General features: G+C 37.1%; 1 protein-coding gene across 1 annotated transcript; it reads right to left on the bottom strand.

Annotated features, from left to right (window-relative positions):
• LOC119796892 (cephalotoxin-like protein) lies at nucleotides 1-2,983 on the bottom strand. Its single transcript, XM_038305663.1, has one exon. The coding sequence runs from the start codon at nucleotides 2,981-2,983 to the stop codon at nucleotides 1,388-1,390; it is 1,596 nt and encodes a 531-aa protein (XP_038161591.1). The 3' UTR covers nucleotides 1-1,387.
• Between the last annotated feature and the right edge of the window lie 18,679 nt (nucleotides 2,984-21,662).

Genomic DNA, 21,662 nt, shown 5'->3' with positions numbered 1-21,662 from the left:
AGAGACCCTCTGAATATAATTCCTTTATTGTATTGAAGCACACCCAAACTGTAGCCGTGCAATCCTTACAGACACATCAAGCATAAAACATTTAAACATCAACAAAAAATATTAAAGCATCAAGCTTAAAGCTTAAATCACTGTTTATTAAGGCAAGAAAACATAAACATGCAGGCAGAAGAGGGCAGTCATTAGTTACATTTACTTCAGTAAGAATTTGAAAATAATCTGCTTTTAGGAGTCGGTTTACTGAGCTGTACTTCTAACTTTTACTTGAGTAATATTTCTGCAAAGTATCGCTGCTCCTACTGGAGTAAAATCTCTGACTCCTCTGTGAGTAATTTGAATGATTCCAATATCAGATAAACATGCAGTAAACAGTAGAAATCATCAGTGGAAGATTGTTTCCCCGTCCTAACATATATACAGTTCTCACTGTAAGAATTGCTTTTCTAAGTAAACAAAATAAAATAAAATAATGGATAAAAGTATTTTCTTCTGCACAAATTTGTTCTTTTATATACATGACATTTATTTTTATTCTTTAGGAATTTCAGAACTTGTACACAAAGTCTGTTTCCCAGCATAATTTATTAATATTAAATCTAATGTTTTAATACAACAATAACTCAGTACTAAAGTAGATTTTCTACCAAATAATTTTTACTAGTTTTTTTCTTCAAATGAGTAAAAAAATGTTAGGTTAGTGCTACTCTACAGGAGTCAGTTTGAAAACCACTGTCATAAAACCGTTACATTATTTTTTACCTTTAAAAAGCATAAAGACTTTATTTTACTCTGTTTATTCTGCATTTGTGCTTCTGTCTCCATCTGCATCACAATTAAATTTTACTTTAATAATTTTACTTTTACAAATTGTGAAATGAGAAATCCAAGCTTTCTAAATGTTCATAACACTCTAATAACCCTCATCACAGGCTGACTTTATTCCATATTCTTTTACAGCAGAAGGGAATTAATTCTCATCTCCATCAATCTCCTTCAACACAGCAAACATTTTTTAAAGAAAGAAACAGAAACTTCTGAAAACATGCAAACTTATGACAATAACAGTAATGAAATAATTTTTTTAAAGATGATTAAATAGAGGAGATTATGGAGCTATTGCAGATGTTTAGGTGAAAGCACTAGTTGTCTCTATTGCAAGTTTTGCATAAATATCGATGTTCTAATAGAATAGCTCTCCAACTTTTTTATGATACCTCATATCACAGTTTGCTGCCATATTCTAAACCCTACTGTGCAACAGAAACTTTAACTCCAAGCAGGAATGTTTTTGTCGACAACATAAAGGAAAGTTCAAGTGTTTTCTAAACATTATCAGCACCAAAGCAACCAAACAAATGACAACACAAATGATAAGTATCTAGTGCTTTTTCATCGTCTGCTCCACTGTCACTATCCCTGGTGTCGGGATAGTGACAGACCCAATCTCCTCTGTCACTGTCATGTCCAACTTCTTTTCACACGTTTCTCCATAGTAACCGTCCAGACAGTCACACAGCCACTCGTTGGACCTAAGCAGCCTCCTGCATGTCCCATTGTTCTTACATTGATGTTTTTTGCAGACAGATTCATTTCTCGAGTAATGAACAGAAATCCAACCATCATAGTTGGACCAAACCAAGCCATTCCACCACCACCACCATTGACACTTTAATCGTTGAAAAGGTGTTGGAACCTCTACATACTGATCTCCATAGGCAACCTGTGTAACTTTGGCATAGTGTTCAAAAGGAAAGAAAATCTCATCACTATGATCCCTTGGATACCATTGATGACTGCATCTCTGTGGTGCTTTCACATTATTACAATTCCGGTTTTCAAAACATGCCTTGGCTGTGTCTTTAACTTCTTTAACATTTGTCATGTTTGCCTTCACAGTGTAATCTACACCCACAAGAAGACCATTGATGTTGAAAGTAAACTCAGTATGAAGTAGGTGATTCTTCTCCGTCCCTATCACCAACACCACCCAGCTGTACCAGCTGTACTTGTTGTCCAGAGCTTCTTTCACCTGATCAGCAATGGCCTTTTTGTTGTCTGGACTTAGATCTTTGACAATCTCAACCACATCCTTCTTTAAGTAATCCTCATAGTTTTGAAGGCAGAACTCTACTTCTGCTAACTGAGCTTCAGAAACCTTCTTTAGTATCTGTGCAGGTTGATCTTCTTTGGCTTTCATGTTAACACCAGCCATTTTCCAGTAGAACTGGTTGAGCACCATCCCCTTCCACAGCAAACTGCTGAGGTAAGAGTTATATCTGCCTATCTTATTAATGTCACATTTAAGCTTCTTCTTCAGCAGATTGTTGAGGTTCCCATGCAGAGAAATGCTGGTTCCTGTAAGGTACCGATAGAAATTGGAAACGCTGGACTCGACTCCTGAGTTTTCATAGTATCTGATGAATTTCTCAGACAATGTGAGTCCATCTTTTGCACTTTTCACCAGATTACTGTGAAGGTCATTAAACTTCTTCCAGGCATTGAGAATAGTGGCTTCATCTTTAGAGTAGACGCTCACATAGTTGAACCATTCTACATCTGTTGCTAGGTTGGAGATTTTGAAGGAGAGAGAGTCCAGCTTCCGGTTCACCTCATTAAACCCTTTATTTACTTCATTCAACAGTGGGTTGTCCTGAGGGATAAAAGCCAAGACCACCTTGACAACAGAGAAGGCCGTAGCTGCAACACCTGGAGCCAATCTAGCAAAGCTGGAAATACCCTTCATCACAGTGGACAACTTCTCTGAGTTCATCATATTCACGACATCTTTGAAAAGAGAGAGAGAATCTTTTGCAACATTTAGGGTCTTCTGTGTTTTTTCCTGCGTTCCAGGTGGCAGCTGTCTTTTGATTATGTTGAGGATTGAGTTCGAAGAATGTGACTTGGCAGAGACAGTCATCCAGCGGAGAACAATTATTGAAGGCAATAGCATCAAAGTTGACCTCTTCAGATCCATAGCTGCCAAGTAAGAAATAAGAAAATAAATTAGTTGTTTTATAAAATCCAGCTAAAAAAGACAGAAACATTTTGTTGTTGGAAATAAGTATTTAAATATTCACCCCAGTTAAATAAACACAAATCAATGGATTTCACTCAGTGGGCACTTTATTTTATCTTTGCAAAGAGAGAACAGTTCATCATACGGCCCTTGTTGTGTGGTAATCAGCCCAGTTTTGATCTGGGCAGCGTTCGTTCCCCTTACTTAATGTATTGGGATGTAGTTAGAGTCAAAAGTCTTTCTCAGGCACAGAGAGAAATGTTGCCACAGTAGTGTGGAATGAGCAGCTGAGATCTTGCGAGAGCGGTGCGTAAGTAAAATGGTGACATATATGTAGTTCAAAACAAATCCACTCAGGTAAGTACAAGCCAATAATTGTAAACTAAACAAAGTCAGATTTAAACATTAACAATTGTCTCGTATTTTTCTAGGGAACAAACTGGACGAGGAGACCTTGATGAGCCTGGAGAGCGACCTGGGCGAGTGTTTTGACACCATCGTAATAGGGAAGCCTAGGAATCCCGCTTCCACAAACACATATTCTACCGAACGCTCTCAGTCTAACTCAACCAGAACCAGAATGCACTTAGTTTTCTGATTTGCTTGTGAATTGTATTCACAACATGTGAGACATGCAAAAATTTTAAAAGCAGTAGTAGTACTATATTCATCATAACTCCCCCCTGTTTGAGACATGATAATTTCATGGATCAAAATAGCTGCTGGTTTTCAGAATCAGAATAATTCCAGAGGGAAATTGCTTTTGCTAGATGCTCAAATTACAGTTATATATATAAATATATATCCAACTAAAGAATAAGAATATGGGGAAACTGTTGTTTACACGGGTCCTCTTTAACCCTTAAAAGTAAGACACTACAGGTATGAGCGTATCACCATGAGAATGTAACAACACAAAGGTCATATAACTTGCTTAACCACCAGCTGTTTGGATGCACGGTTTTTGATAAGTTTACAAAGCTAAGACAGTTGCTGAGAAAAGTTCCACATTCTGCACTGCGAACCGCTGTCTGCTTCTCTGACATAGCTATTAGTGTGTCATAGAAAAAAAAAAAAAAAAAAACTTAAGAAAAGCTGAGTTTCTTTTTTTTTTTTATAATGTGGAATCTAAGCCCTGCAGTCATTGCACAACTCCAAAAAGATACCCTTGTAGCTTTTCACCCTCCTCCGAAATAACATGGCCCAAACAACAAACTTATTTCTGCACCTACTAAAATTTGTATAACTAGTTTATACTTTCCTTTACTTCACATTCTAGCAGATATTGTTTTATCCTTGGCCTGTATTAGGAACTATTTCAGCTAAATCTATAGTATATAACAGTCTTGCATCAATTCTTCTTGTATACCACAATGCATTTGGAATATCTTTGAAATCATTTTCATCAAATTGTGATAGCAAAGAATGCTGAGTTATTTTAACAAATGCTAAATCTTGGACCCAAGCTTCTGTATTGAACAGAATTTTATAAGGCTGCTTCCATAGTTCTGTGTTAGGGCTATAAAGCCAGCCTGGTTTGTGTGGTGCAGTAACTGCTGCTAAGAACCCCCATCTATGTCCATAATTTGTGTAGCCATTATAGTAATGTCTTGTTTCAGAAACTGTTTTGCACAAATTCAAAGTTTTCTACTGTTCAACTAACAGACTTTCATCCAGTGGATCTGACAATGTGCTTCTAGCATAGTGTATATAGACACAAGTAGATTTTGTTGAAACGCTATCTATATGTTCCACACATTCGGCCTTCACGCCCCCCTGTTTGGGAAAAATTGCTTAATTTTCCCATCAATTCCCATCCTAACAAATTAATGTGGTGAGTTGGTGATATTAAAAAACGCAGAACCTTGCAATGGTTTTAGTCCTACATTATCTTGAATGCAAATTTTACTTATATTGCATATAAGTCTAACTGCTTGTCTAATAATTGTTAAAACTATTCATGTTTTTGCCTTTAATGCATTTAATATCCCCCATGCTTCATACACGTCTACTATTTTAATGGCTCCCCCATTTGCTCAAACACCTATTGTGTTTTCTACGTGACCCCTTGTTTTTCCCCTGTGACCACCGGCCCCTCCATTGAGCCCAATTATGGTCCAAACTTTGCTTCATAGCTGTTTCTATGTTTTAGCTTGCACAATCCACTTATTTAATCCCTCTAAATTTTTTTTTTTTTTTTTTATTCCCTGTATGTAGCTTGCATGACTAAAATAATTTTCTTGTGGGTTATTAATTTTTAAATTTTGGTTCCGAAATTATAGCTTTGGAGACCCTGCAGACGCATTAGGAAGGCTGTCAATTAGAACAATGCTGCAGTCATCGCTCCACTGACATCCCCCCTGCGCGCTTATGCAGATTTAAGCTGTCTCCTTCTAAACTGTGTTTCATTATTTTTTGGACACACAAACAACTTAAAAGACCCACAAACATGGAAACACATAATATTAAAACCGGACAAACACAACATTATATCTATTTATTTAGGTTTTCATCGTATCTGCTTTGTGCATGTATCATACTCTAACTTCCACTCCTACAAGTATTTTAAATTACTTGGATCAATCTGACACAAATTTTACATCCCCTTTATGATCTTCTCTATACTCTTCCCTGAACCCATCCTTTTTAATTCTTTTACTCCCCTGACTCACTTTAGTTCTATTATTTTATCATTTAGTTCTTAATATTTTATCGTGGAATAGAGGCGTCCCTCAAACCCATATTTTTTCCAAACTATATATTTAAGTGATTATTATTATTATTTTTATTTTTTATTTTTTGTTGGATCCTGCACTTCTACAACTTCTAATCGTAGATTCTAAATTATCTCTAATTTATTTTGACCTTTTCCCATTTGAAAGAATTTAGTCCAGTACAAACACCTAGGGTATTCTACGCACTGGATGTTTATTCAGCAGGACAGCACCCAAACACTGTTGTGGTAATTTCTGCTTCTACCTTTTCAGGTGAGAAATTCTTGCCTCTGCATCCACAAGAGTTGTACTGTATTAACCCCTGGTGTTTTAATATGAAGCAACAGAACCTGAAAGGTTCAATTGTTTCCTGACACAATCCCACACAGTCACACACACCTATTCTAAGGCCTAAGATATTTTTTTTATTTTAACCAACATAGACAAAAAAAAACATTTATCGTGTACACTTTTGGAGTCTCCAGCTCCAGGCCCTTGCACGCACCGGATACCCAGATCCCAGATCTGTCAACAAAACTTGGTTTCGTCAAATATCCCTGCTGCAGCTGCAAACCTTACTATCTCGAGAACAACACAGAGTCCTAGACTCAAACGCACAGAATACCGATCCCAGATCTCTCACAAAAAAACCCTGTTTGTCAAATATTCTAGCGACTACAACTAGTTATAGCTTTCACACAGAGGGTCCCAGACCCAAAACGCACAGAATACTGATCCCAGATCTCTCACAACAAACCCTGTTTGTCAAATATTCTAGCGACTACAACTAGTTATAGCTTTCACATGGTCCCAGACCAACTTTTGATCAAAAGCTTTAGGCGTACCCTTTCTGTGCAGATCAGTCCTAAGCTTGAGTCGCCACCAGGATGTCCAGGGCAGGGCTGGACCAACCTATTGGCTACGTACGGTAAAGGGTGGACGGCTGTCGACAGTTTCTTGGCCTTGGTCCCGCACGGTCCTGGACAATTGGATCTTGACTCCCGGAGTTTCAGCACCAAAAATGTTGGGTTTTAATCCAGAGAAATGTGAGTTTAAAAGATTAAAAGGAAATAATCAACACAGAGACAGGGTTTTGTGACGTCAGCGTCTGCAGAGCGGAGAGAAGCTGCTGGCTCGGAAAACCAGCACCTTCTCACACAGATCTCTTCATGGCAAAGCCTTTTATTAAGAGTTTACAACATCATAAGGCGGGCCTAAAACAGAAGACCCAGTGATGATTATCTGGGAGGATGCAGGTAATAAGATGGAATAGGATGGAAGTCACACAACCGTGTGATTCTGCCTCATGACCTGCTGGAGGTCATAAAAGTTTATGACCCTTCTGGTTGAATCACAGGATAGTTATCACTCTAACAATGAACGTCTCCTGCAACCTCCCTGCAGCTTCCCATATCGACCACCAGCAAAGTAAGACTCTCGGGGGAAAGACTACCCTAACTGTTGTGCTATAAACCATGATAAACCATATTTCACTTTGACATGGTGACTGTAGAAGAAAGTGCCATTTTGGCTGATAAACAGCTATAAGATCTCTGAACCATCCATGAATAGTGGGAAAGAGTGAATTACTTTTACTTTACCATGAAGCTACCTGAGGGTCGACATCAGAAGAGGCACCCATCATGGAGATCTAGGCCCAAAAAGGCCCAGATCTCCAGAATGATGTCATCATGGTTGACAATCCAATTTCTTTAAATTAGTGAAAAGCTAATTTGATCATATCCCAAATTCTTCCAGATAAACTTTGGTTTTCAAACACATAATCCATCTTAAACTGTAGTTCAACTGTAGTTCAACTGTAGGTTGACCTGTTTTCAACCAGTGTTAGAGCTATTTATTCTTTATTTCTTTATCCATTTGAATTGTGTTAATTCCTAAACTTGTATATTTTTTGTATTATTTAAAGACCTTATTTATAGGTTAATTGTTGAATTTTGTGTATTTATTTTTTGTTGTTTTATAATTTTTTTTTCTTTATTATGTAAAACAGGAATAAATGTGGGCGGTCCACTTTTCCTGCTCTTCTCCCGACTGGTTTCGGCAAGAGCTTGTGTTTTTTGTTTGTTTTTTCAATAAAACTTTATTAACAAAATTGACAAATAGTATCAAAAACCATATCAAAACATCAAGTAATACATTACAAGAGTATTAATAATGAAAAAGGAAACAAAAGAGAGTTACAAAAAAAACATATGGGAGGGGTACAAAATTTTCATATACATTTTTCAAAAGCATTAAAATTATTCAAGGTCTTTATAGCTTTCAAATTTGTTAACCCTTTTAAGGTTCCAAGGTAGGATTTCAGTTCAGTTTTGAATTGAGGCCAATTGGGTTTTAAACTGGACCATTTACATTTATGAACATAAAACTTTCCAAATAAAATAAGAGAATTCTAAATAAAGGAGTCCGTTTTAGTCAAACATTTTGAATCATTAAAGATAATGATATCTTTGCACTGCAGTGTTATTTGTCCATCACAATATCTTTTAAATAAATGTTCAATTTCTGTCCAAAAAATTTTAACATAAATACAGTCATAAAACAAATGTGAAATTGTTTCTGTGACAGCTTTACAGAAAGTACAAGAGTCATCAAAGTCATTCTTATACCTTTTAATAAATTGATTTGTTGGATATATTTGATGAATTATTTTAAAGTTAACTTCTTTTACCTTGTTAGTGACTAGATATTTATTACTGTGAGTCCACACCAATGACCAGTTAATATTCGTAAAGTTGCTATTCCGGTAAGACTGACAGCGAGGAAGCACAGGGCAATGAAAAATATTTCTGATAAACTTGTTGTTAAATTTTTTTTATCTAAAATGTTAATACCGTTTATGAAAATGTCTTTTTTAGGAGGTATTTGTATAATCGGTCCATTCCTGTCTTTAAGCAGTCTAACAAAACCAACTGGAATTGCATCAAAAACTATGCTGTATTCTTTCACAGATACTGGAAAATTAAAGGTTTTTAAAAACTCAGTGTATGTCAGAAGATGTCCTCTTTCATTTACAAGTTGGGAAACATAGTTTATAGCATTTTGGATCCATGTCTCATAAAAGATCGATTTATTTTTGTATTTGATATATTTGTTATTCCAATATAGAGATGTATGTGGGGAAAAATTATGTTTGTAGAAAAGAAGCCAACAAGACAATGCCTGTCTGTGAAAATTAGACAACTGGATGGGGATTTTGTTGACCTCAAAGTCACATTTGAGAAGGAATTCTATTCCTCCAACGCATTTAAAAATAAGGTTTGGTATTAAATACCATAGTTTATTTTGGTCTCTAATAAAATATAAACAAATTTGATCCAGTTCACTTTAAATATCACATTTGATGTATTTAAGTCTAACACATTTAATCCCCCTTTATTATAGGGATTACTTAGTACAGATCTATTTAAATAATGAGATTTGTTTTTCCAGACAAAGTTATAAAGGGCCGAGTCAACTTTCTTTATCAGTGATTTAGGAACATCTATTACTTTTGAAGGATAAACCAAGCGAGATAACCCTTCTGTTTTTGACAGGAGGATTCTACCTTTAAGTGATAGATCTCTCATCAGCCATAAATCAAATCTATTTTTAATTTTTGGAATCAGATTATGAAAGTTAGAAATAACCCTCTCAGACTGATCTCGACAAATATTAATTCCCAGGTAAGTTACTTCCTTCTTGACAGGGATACCTTCTAGTTCTTTATGGATACAGCCCTCTTTGAGAGGAAACAAGACCCATTTCTTTATATTTAAGGTAAGACCTGACACTTCAGAGAAAGCACTGATGCAATTTATAATCTTTTTAACTTGGAACTCATCTTTCAAGAAGATAGCTGTGTCATCTGCTAGTTGACAGCATTTAATTTCCTGACCTGAGATGGTAATTCCTTCAAATGTGTCATTTTGTATTTGCAGTACCAACATTTGCATCACTAATAAAAACAAAAATGGCGCAGCAGAATCTCCTTGTTTAATACCCTGAGAAATGGGAAATCTCTGAGTCGTTCCCCACATAAGTTTAATCTAACTATTACATTCATTATATAGCGTTTTAATTGCTCTTTTGAAATTTTGACCAAATCCTAAAAAATCCAAAACATCAAATAAAAACCGGTGATTTACAGTATCAAAGGCTTTATAGATATCAACAAATAAAATATATCCGTTTTAAGTTATGATGTCCTCTATGATGGCATCCAGACAGGTTTTCAGTCTTTCTGCAAAAATATGGGACAGTAGTTTAACATCATTGTTAATCAAAGTAATTGGCCTCCAATTATCTATTTTTAATGGATCCTTATTAGATTTAGGTATCAGTGTAATTAGGCCGTGGCGCATAGTTGGGGGGAGCTTACAAGCTGTTATGGCTTCCTTAAAGACCTCTAGTAAGAAGTAAGTGATGTGGTCTTGAAAGATCTTGTAAAATTCTCCGGTAAGGCCATCATTCCCTGGGGATTTATTATTTTTCAGTTTGTTAATGCAGTATTTGACTTCTTCCAGGTATAGTTCTTGATCACATGATTCTTTATGGTTTTCGTTAATAATTTTGGCCCTATTTTTGATACTAGAAAAAAAGGGTATGTTGTTATGGCAGTTCATATTTTTGCAATACAATTTTTGGTAAAATTCCTTTATAAAGCCAGATATTTGTTGAGGGTTTTCAGATATTTCATTGTTGATGTTAAGTTTATGTATATTGTTAAGTTTTTGATTCCTTTTTTCAAAATTATGAAAATATTTTGAGTTCCTTTCACCATGTTCCATCCATTTACGTCGGGAACGGACCAAATTTTGATAAATATCATCTAATTCAGATTGTAGTTTGGTTAATTTGTTGACATCCACCTGAGAGAGTACTTCATTCTCATGAATAGTAATTATTTCTTTTACAATTTTATCCTGTTTAAGTCTCTTTTCTTTGGCCAATTCCTTCCCTCTTCTAATTGCAATATCACGAATTTGAAATTTTGCATGTTCCCAGTGTTTACCATAAACATTTTTTCTTGTGTTGCATTTTTCCAATTACTGTTAATAATTTCTATTACTTCTTTTTTGAAGATTTCATCAATCAAAAGCATATTATTTAACTTCCAGTAGTTTGGAGAATGTTTTATTATCTGTTTTACAAAGCGCAGATGTAAAGATATTGCTTTATGATCAGTAAATATTGAGGGGTTTATTTTAACATCTGTCACTTTGTTTTGCAAGTCTTTTGAAATGAGCCAGAAGTCTATTCTTGATCTCTTAGAAAGGTCTTTATTATTCCAAGTGAACTGGATTTGATTTGGGTTCTGAAGTCTCCACATATCACAACAGTTAAGTTGTACATAGAAATTATGCAACTGATCATTTAAAACTTTGGATTTTCTTTGTGGGAAACAGTCAATTTTAGGATCAGTAATGCAGTTCCAATCTCCTCCTAAAATCAGTTTTGCACTCAGAAAGCTTTTTGATAAATTACAGAGCTCCTCTTTAAATTCCTGAAAGAAAGTTGAATTTGTTTGGTTATTGTTGAAACCATATACATTTCCCAGTATAAAAATCTCATCCATAAATTCAATAACAACAATCATCCATCTTCCATATTTATGACATATCTATGTATCTTTCCTTGAAAAGAGCCTTTTAGTATGGCAACTCCTGCTGATTTATGATTTCCATATGACATCCAAATGCTGTCACCCCATTGAGTTTTCCAGAAATTAAAATCAGAAGCAACAGCATGTTTCTTGTAAAAAAATAAATTCTGCCTTATAGTCTTTAACAAATAAAAAAACTGCCTTTCTCTTTAACTGATCATGAATACCCCTCACATTCAATGAATAAACTGATAAAGACAGAGTGAACAATGAGATAAGAAACTCACTTGAAGATTAAAGTTTGGTGAAAATATGAAAATGATTTTTATCACCTTAAGAACATGTCAAAAGCTATGTGCAAACTAGTAAACTGACATTTACCTGAATTTGTATTACTTCCAGTTGAATTACTTAGAACATGCAGTGCTGGGATAACCTGGATTAATCTAAAACAAGAAAAAAGGACAGAAAAATAGACTCTTTTTTTTTTTTCCCCTCATTCTGCCCTGATCTCCTTCCCATGTATGAAGGCTCTGTTCCCCTGCTGGCGTGCCTCGTTGATACGTGGCCATAATCTGTTACGCAGCTCTTTATCTTTACTTGTAAGGTCCTCCCCAAATTTAAATTTAAAATAAAATTAAATATTCTGAGTCAGACAGGAGTTCTGAAAACTGCTGTTAAAATGAACAAATACTGTAAACTATCAACATTTCTGATTCCCTTTAACAATATTTCTTTGCTATTGCTGTTTTCATTTTTGAGGCAGTTCAGGTATAAATAACAGCTGTTATTTCTTTTATAGATCATAAGAACACGAGAAGGATGCTAAAGATCTGCTACTTTTTGTTTTCCACATAAAAACAGTTCTATTTAATTGATTCTACTTCTAGAAATAGGATAAAGACAAACAGAGGAACTCTATTTACGCTGATTCTATTTATCTATTCTTCCATAAGTAAATTAGTACAAACATTAATGTCAGATAAATTATGTTTAAATCTGGCTGTTTATTTTGGATACTATTACATTACAGATAAGATAGTGTTATATTGTCTTTTATAATTGTTAGACTCATTCTTAGTGTTGTGTTTGTAGATGATGCCACTAAAAAAGAAAATAGACATAAGGAGCTATTTAAACATTCAGACAGTACCTAATATAGGATGATGATAAAAAGTTATGTTACATTTAATCCTTTAATATTAAAAACACACTTGTATAATAGAAACATTATATAATTGTAGCCTGGCTGTTAGTACGTCATATGCTTGGTTGATCTGATTGGTTTATTTGGCCCGTCTATCACCAACATAGGCCAATCAGCTAACCAGTATTTTCGCCCCTTCCCAAAATTACTTCAACGGAAGGTTTCCAGATGGATATGCGGAGCAAATCCATCTGGTGGAGTCAGGTTAGTAAAAACCCACCTGTGGATCAAGTAAAAAAAAAAAACCTGTGGAACAAGTAAGGAACCAGCCCATGGACTAAAAGGAATACCTCATCAATCAACATGCTGGATTTATGGATCTCAAGGATTCCCATCAAATAAAAGGTTTTGGATCATCTTTGATTAAATCAAGCGACTTGATGCGTCAGACTTGGATGAATGATTGACGTGTCCATCCAACTGGTACGTGACAATATTTTTCAAGCTGTTAAGGAAAACGGTGAAACTACTGGAGTTTAAAAACATTATTTCACTCCAAAGACTGATGAGATGAGTCTGATGTGACAAATTGACGCGTAATTGGATCAAGCCGTGAGCCGACGGCCATCATGGAAATGTTTGTTCACAAGAATCCATCTCTTTAATCAAAGAGACATGTTCATGCTTTTCCTTGTGAATTATTTGTGGATTATGTCGCTTTAAATGTTTGAAATAATTCAAAGAATCTGCAAAAATGTCTGATGTAAAGAGCAAAGAGGATGACACCCAGACGTCACAAAACAAAAGAACCATCAAATTTACACAAAAGGGTTTGGAGTTTTACATAAAAACATGTCAAGAAAAACGAAGTTTAAAGTGTAAACAAGCTTCAAAATGTATGGAGAAAATCTCTGCATTAATGACTTCACAGGAAAATGTTAAGAAAGTGGCTTCTGACTTTGCAAAGTTTATTAAAGGCTATCAGGACGCAACCGATTTACATGAATCACTTAAGTTTGCCGTTGCCAGAAGAAGAAGTGACAAGACAAACTGTATTTTCAGTCTAAGGTGACGACTTTCTCTGATTTTGTCGACAATGTAAAGGTTTGGTTGACAGAAGCAGGAAATCCATATAAGGAACAGAAAAACAATTATGGTGATCAGGTTGTTGAAGATCCGGATGAAATAAATCCTGAAGACAGTGTTTCTAATATTACAAGCGTAAAGCTACTTTCAAAAACATCTTCACAGCAGTCTCGGACTTCATCCACCTCTTCTGCACGCATTAAAAGGCAGCGCTGATGGAGAGACTCGTCGCGTTGGACAGAACACATCTGATTGAAGCTCAAGAGGAAAACCTGAGAAAGGAAAAGTTAGACCTGGAAACAGAGTTGGCAGCAACTAACGCAAAAAACTTAATATTTTAAAAATAAATTCAGTTGCTAGTTCTAAACAATCTGATGGGATGAACTCTTATTTTGAAAGAGCCCAAGAAAAGCACACGCCCCTGCTAAATCCTCTCGCTGATGAGTTTGTTCTGAAAGAAAGAGAAAAGTCTTCATCCAACTTTCCTGTTGTCGGACTTAAACAAGGAGAGAGACAACTTCAAATGGATCAGATGAAATTTAAAGTTGATTCTTCAACTCAAGCAACAGAGAAGACCAGTGGCGGCTGGTGAAAAATATTTTTGGTGGTGCTGATACAGCCTAGTGTATGTCTCCAACTAATCCAGAATAAGAATTCAAATAAACTACTGGACAATAAATACAATTTAACAGTAATGATTTAATTTACTATATAATATCAGTAACAGTGATGATTTTGGTCACAATAACCATGACATGAAATTTTCATATCCTACAACAGGGATGGGCAACTCTGGTCTTCAAGAGTCAGCATCCTGCGGGTATCAGGAGTTTCCTTGTGGCAACACACCTTGTGACCTGTGCAGAGCTTCACATCAACTACATAATTACCTGTTGACTGGAGTCAGGTGTGTTGCAGCAGAGAAACTCCTGATAGCTGCAGGATGACGGCCCTCAAGGACCGGAGTTGCTCCACCCCTATTTTAGAAAGGGTATCTAATACAATAATCACCAACAATCAAATGGTTTGATCAACTTAATCTATACAAATCAACTGAGTGAGTGACTGAGTGAAAAAAAGAAAGAGTGGTATGTTTATATTACTCAGGTGAGGGAATATGATTGAGTGGAGGGTAGACAGTTCTTATTTGTACAGGAATTTTGCCCGTCTGTCTTTTTGAGTGGCAAATTTCTCAATGACCGCATAAGCTTTTTCTCTATGGAGAGCATAGCCAGAGCATTGAGGCGATCTTGTGCCATAGTATTCCTTAGGAAAGTTTTTATCCTCTTTAAAGTTGAGAAGCACCTCTCTGATTCTGATGTCGTCATCGGTGTGGTGATGAGAATGTTGAGAAGACTTACAGTTTCTGTAAATGTGTCTTGGAGGTTATCCTCCATCAGAACCTGAAAGAGAGCCAGTGCACCACTGCAACTCTGGAACTCCTCAGTACTGTAGATCAGGAACAGCTCTGTTTTAAGTAGTGTTGTACCGATACCGATACCAGTATCGGACGGGGCCCCGATACTGCCTTAAAATGGTGGTATCGGTATCGGCGAGTACCAACAAATAGGGCACCGATACCATTTTGAGAGCCATAAGTTTATTCGACTATTGTCACCCATTCCTGTTAGGCAATAAAAATTTTTATTAGATTTTTTCCTGCTTCACAAAGGTAGGCAGCAGGTTGACAAAGCCACGATGGCAATTATTTTACATTATTATGGTATCGGCCGATACTGCACAACCAGGTATCGGTGCCAAAAAAAGGCATCGGCACAACACTAGTTTTTAGTCTGGCCTTGTCCAGTGAGGGATAGGCTTCCACCGTGGCATCCAGTGCTGCATCTGGGAACTTCTTGTTGTGTTGTGGGAACAAGTCTCCTTGCAGCAGAGTGGCGCTGACCAGGTGTTTGGTGAAGGAAAACCTCTCCTTGGCATGGGACATAATGATGTCACAGACCTATGACATGAGATGGAATTAAAAGTAGGTAAGAAATAGGTTTTGACATTCTATTTAAAATAGAGGGCTTTAATTTTTCTTTCCTGAATAGCTGTAGTGTTATAATGACCCAAGATGACTTTATATTGATATCATGACAATGTACATTTCAGTCAGTAGCACTATTTCAAATGGCCAGTGTGGTGATAAGCTGTTATTCTTCTGCTGTTTAATACATCTGCCATCGCATTTCAAATTTGTCTAAATGTAACAGATAATTTCATTGTTTCAATAAAATGAAAAATACTTTTTTAATCCCTGAAGGGAAATTCAATAAATAAGATGAGATATAAACATTAAGAGCTGAACTAGTCTACTCAAAGAAAATTTATATTTGTGCAATACTGTAGGCAGATCAGATGCATACTGTAGCTTAGCTGATAGCTTGCATGTTGTCAGTGAATCTCTGGATGATTCCTGAGATGTAGACAGAATCTGTGTTTTGTTTTTTTTGCAGCTGGTTGGACAGCATGTCCACATGTGGCATTATTTTGTGAAAGAAAAAGAGCCAGGAAAAAAACAGAAAGCATCATCTTCCAGCATTCTCACATAGCCGCCAGCCTCTCTTTGTAGGGCTGTCAAATTCAGCTCTGTTCCAGATGGTCTCGAAACACGTCACCAGATCAGCCTTGTGTTCATACACTGTGCTAACAGCGCAACTGTTGAAGTTCCAGCGTGTTGCTCATGCACTTGGAAGACAATGCACCACCACCTCATAAAGCACTGCGGTTCTCTTGCTTGACTTGGAAAAAAAGGAAGAAACCCCCCCCGACATCAGAAAAACAGTGACTTATCTGTGGGATGTTGCTTGTTGCATCACTAGGTTTAACTGGCGGGCATAACAGTGAACGTAGTGAGCATTTCCATGGGCATCTTGGACCTTGCACTGAACTCCTCCAGTGGCACCCGTCATCACTGATGCTCCGTCATAGGCCTGGGCGATCAGCTTCTTTTCTTGTCCCTCGGGAAGAATAGTGCGCAGTCTTTCCAATAAAGCACTGACGATTGCGTCCGCGTTGGCATTAGAGAGCTTAATAAACTCAAAGAAACGCTCCTGGACGTTATGGGTTCTGTCAACGTATCGCAGTACCAACACTAACTGACAGTGTGTGGAAATGTAAGTAGTTTCATCAGCTTGGATGGCTAAAAAGTCTGCTGATTTTATTTCATCCAAGATTTTTTCTATCAGAACACCGAGCATACAGTCCAGCAACTAATTTTGTACAGTCTTTGAGGTGCCTCTAAAGACGGTTGCACTTTCGAGATGCTCATGTATGTCTCGGTCAATGGTCGCCATTAAGTCGACTAAACCTCTGAAAATTCCGGGGTTTTTAGAAGTATCCCTTTCATCGTGTCCCCGCAATGCCAGTTCAAAAGCACCACAAAACTTAATACAGTCAATGAGTTTAGATAAAATATGACGATTCTTATCAACCTCTTCATTGTGCCTTCTTACCGCAACGCGGTGTCCGTCATCCAGCTGCGCTGCTATGCTAACCTTTCCGAGCACAGCTAGCTTGATGCAGTTTTCCATATGAACTCTTGATCGTTCATGCTTCTTGATACGTTCGGAGAGGTGCTTCAAATCTGCTTGTCCTGACTGTGTCCACGTTAAATCACACTTGTCATTTTTAAAAAGAATACAAGGAAAACAGAAAAGTGCATTGGCCATTCCACAGCCTGTCAACCACGACTTACGCTCGAACCAACTCCTGCAAAAACTCCTATTGTAGACTTTATTTTTTTCCTTAGTCTGCTGGTGTCAGGTCTATGCACCTAAAACATCATACATACATGCAGGGAAAGAAAGAAGGCACAGAGACAATTAATTTAGTTTTACTCGTGAGGAGAGCAAGAAGAGACTGCAGCGTTTACAATCCCCACCTCACTCTGCAGTCCCAGCATTCTGCTCGCCATTTATTAGAAATCAGGGGTCTCTTGTTACAATAGGTGAGACTGCTCTAGAAATGAGAAACAACATGACTCGCAGTCTCAGTAAACATCCTATAAATTTCAGGGTTCAGTCAAAGTTTAAGCTGTTGAAGCTGTTCAAAGTTCAGCAGGTTGAGCGCTGCCTGTAAATCAACCACAACCTCCCCAAAAGCAAGTTCACAAATCACAGTATACTTCAGAAAAGGTGGCTGTGAACACATGCACACAGCACACAGCTTAATGCATGATAACACTACACAGATACAATTATATACAATTATTCTAACATTTCCCTCCTGTTTATCATGCATAACGCTGTAAATCTCATATCACTAAGCAATAATTTCTAAAATGTTTTCAATTGTCAGATAATTTTTTTTTACAGCTCATTAAAACACTTTCACGGAAACGGACTGTGGGTTCACTCATGGTGTGCAAACAATGTTGCCACATTCTGATTGTCATCATCTTCATCTGCTGAGTCTGTGCGGGCGAGGAGCGGATACATCTGAGACTGCTGCTGTAGAGAGAAGATAGCAGTAGAGATCAGTCTCTGAATGAGACCTCGAATGCAGGGGATCAGACAGCAACCACAGAGGGTCAAGATGGCGGCAAACACAGCTATGGACACCAGGACAGAGGACACCAGGGTACGATACTTGCCAAAGGCGTCCAACCACGAGTCCCACATGGATGTGTCCACGCCGGAGTGCTCTTTCATTTTACCATTCAGTGACCTAAGGCCCTCCAGGGGGGCTATGGTTAGGCTGCCATCTGAAGCGTTGTTGGGATGAAGGTGCAGCATTGCTCGCCAAAGATACCACAGACTCCGCCTTTTTCTGCTAATAACATATCTAAAACTATTCTGTTTTGGAAAGCCATGAGTGAAGTCGCAGCCAGTTGTCCATGTAGAGCTTCAAAACCACTTTGAGTCCTGTTACCTAATTTCCCAGCTTTACAGTTTGGATGAGTGGTTTTTGATAATTGAGCTCTGCTTTTAGCTCTTTGACCTGCTTCTGGGGTCCACTGGATTGTCTCTGACATAGCAATTGGTGTGTCATAAATAGGGCTTAAGAGAAGCTGAGTTTTATCTGCATAATGTGGAATTACAGTTCTGCAATATTTGCACAATTCTAAAAAAGACATTATTTGTCTTGTAGTTACTGGCTTACGCTCACTTGCTATTGCAGTTCTTCACTCTTCCTGTATCTTTTTACCGTCTTGTAAAATAACATGCCCAAATAACAGACTTGTTTCTACACCCAATACATTTTTTTTTTAATTGGCTTTATACCTTCCTCTGCTTTAGCCAATTGCGTTTTATCCGCAGTCTGTATTGTGATTTAGGAACTATTTAAACTGGTTCTACAGTTGTCAATAGTCCTACATCAGTTTGTCCTGTAGACCACAAAGTATTTGGGATATCTTTTAAATCATTTTCATCAGATTGTGATAGCAAAGAATGCCGAGTGATTTTATCTCATACTAAATCTTGGACCCGAGCTTCTGCATCGAATAGAATTTTATAAGGCTGTTTCCATAGTTCTGTGCTTTGGCTATAGAGCCAGCCTGGTTTGTGTGGACATGGATGGAAATCAGATGCGCCTTCTGCAGCTTTTAAACGCAGGCCTGTGTCTCTCCATTGTGCTTCACTGGTCCTAAACAATGACAAATGATGTACCCATGGTAAGCGGTACATTTCTTACATCTGTGTAGAAAGCATAACAGTAACTGCCGCTAACGAACCCCCATCTGTGTACATATTTTGTGCAGCCATGATCGTAATTTCCTGCTTCAGAAACTGTTTTGCAAACTTTTCATCTAGGGTTAAGCACACATTCATAGTGGTCTATAGATCAACTAATAGAGTTTCATCCTGTGGATCTGACAATGTGCTTCTAGCATTTTGCATAAGTTCACTTTTCTCTTATTTGGAGTAGAGACAGTAAGCATAATGCATATAATCACAAGAGGATTTTGTTGAAACGCCATTTACATATTCTACACGTCCAGCCTTCATTCCCCCCTGCTTGGGGAAAACTGCTTAATTTTTCCATCAAGTCCATCCTAACAGATTAATGGGCAGAGTTGATGACATTACTACAGGAGCATGCAACCTGTTTCCTGTTTGAAGGTCTTTTATTTCTATTGCCCTTAATATCCATTCTTTGGATGTTTAACCATTTGCTGATTATACAAAAATGTGCATTTTAGATGCTTTTAGTCCTACATTATCTTTAATATAAGTTTTACAGACTCCTGAATCACATAAAAAAGTAACTTTCTGTGCATTAATTGTAAGTACTATGTATGTTTTTTTTCTTTAATGCATTTAATAGCTCCAATGCTCCATACACATCTGTTTTTAAAGGCTCAGGATCCCCCTGTGCTCTAGCACCTCAGATAAAGAACAGCCCCTGCGGACTCTCCCCCTGCCCCGCTGATGAGGTGGTTGTATCTGATTGGGACACTCCCTAAACCAATGGTTGGGTGACCTGAAATTCCAGCATTCCTCATCTGTTTTTACTTGTCTGGGCTGAAAGCCCCCACAGTCCCTAGGACAGCCCCTGTCTCCTCGGAAACCTCCTTACCGCCTTCGAGGGGGTCCGCTGGCTTGGAAAGAAAATATTTCTTCTGGTTCACACATAGAATTGGACCAGAATATTTGAGCCCCCAACCCCCCGCCCCCCCCCCCCCCCCCCCCCCCCCCCCCTCCAGACACACCACCTTCCCTTTTAGCATGTTTTTCAGCGTGGTGCCCATATTGCATCACTGTGCTTACATTAGACGTTGCCAAACAGTGGTGAATATTGGAAGTTCAGTTTAATATAATCAAGAATGTCAACAGTTCCATCTGAAATGAATGAAAATAGTTGTTTTAACGGTTATTGAGTCACATATGTGGCGGTAATGTTTGGTTTATCTAAAGGTTTTTATCTGTTACTGTGTAAATGGGTTTGGCTGGAATTCAAGGACAGATTCTAATAGATCTGCAGGGTGGGGACTATAAATCTGATAGGAGTTTAATTATTTTATTTCTGTTTTACACAGTTTGCTTAACTAAGTAATTTTGTTGTTGAATATTAGAGATTTCGCAGATATATTTTTATACATACATTGTTTAGATTTACTTATATCTTTCTACCCCTTTTATAGAATAGAAAATCCCTTTATTGTTCCACAATGGGCAAATTTACAGCAGCAGAAAGATTATTGAAAATGGTCACACAAATGTGGACCTTAGAAAAATGTATAAGAATAACATAATAGGGAAGAGTTAAAATATAAACAATACAATTCTGTAAAGTTTTTTAACAATATAAAACTGGAGAATAAACAACCAATATGCAGCTATGGACATTTTTCCAGTAATGGATATTTGAAAATAGATGTGCAGAATGACAGCAGCATGTTATTTAACTGACTTAGGTTACATTTGATGTTATTTGTTCCTGCTGCCGGTGGTTGGAACCTTTATTCCACTCTGGAATAAATCATTTGTTTACTTTACAATAAAAAAAATTATAAAAGTTTTGAAAACTTCGGTATTCATTCTATTCCTGTTTTGTGTGTCAACTGTCACGGTTGCAAATAAACACAAAAACATCTACTTCCATTGCTTGTAATGGTGAGAGGAACAGGCATCAAAGATCAACGACAAGAAGCAACGACATGGACCAACAGCTGAGAGCAAAGGTATTAAACAATCACGGATGTTTCAGACATGCAGACTGGCAAGTTTACAGTGAGGCAACATCTACATTGCAACATAGACATGTGCAACATAGACAACACATATGCAACAACAGCACAACATCTAGACCTTTTATATCTGCTTATTTTTCATACAAATGGAACCTCATAGTGTCTGCTCTTATTATGTCTATGTGTTTGTGAGGAAGTCTAGCAGCCACCTGATTACTAAAAGATCTGCCTCCCACTTCACGATGATAAAACTTCCACTGTTGGAAATTGGGTCTAATTATTTTTATTTTTGTGTGTTTGTGTAAAAAGGCAGATTTTTTTTCTATATAAAAGTAATAAATACAGCAGCTGTATCATTTGTTCCACTAGGTGGCAGTAGATATCAATAATCTTAATTCCTGTTTCATATTAAATCAAATGGAACTCCATTACCCATAATGCCTCTGTTC

Source organism: Cyprinodon tularosa, unplaced genomic scaffold, assembly GCF_016077235.1.
Source record: "Cyprinodon tularosa strain WSP-4 unplaced genomic scaffold, ASM1607723v1 ctg560, whole genome shotgun sequence".
In the NCBI taxonomy this organism is placed as follows: domain Eukaryota; kingdom Metazoa; phylum Chordata; class Actinopteri; order Cyprinodontiformes; family Cyprinodontidae; genus Cyprinodon; species Cyprinodon tularosa.
This window is presented reverse-complemented; position numbering and strand designations above follow the sequence as displayed.

Bases quoted from the DNA above. Each gene is read 5' to 3' on its own strand.
- LOC119796892 (XM_038305663.1), bottom strand. From the start codon at position 2,983: ATGGATCTGAAGAGGTCAACTTTGATGCTATTGCCTTCAATAATTGTT.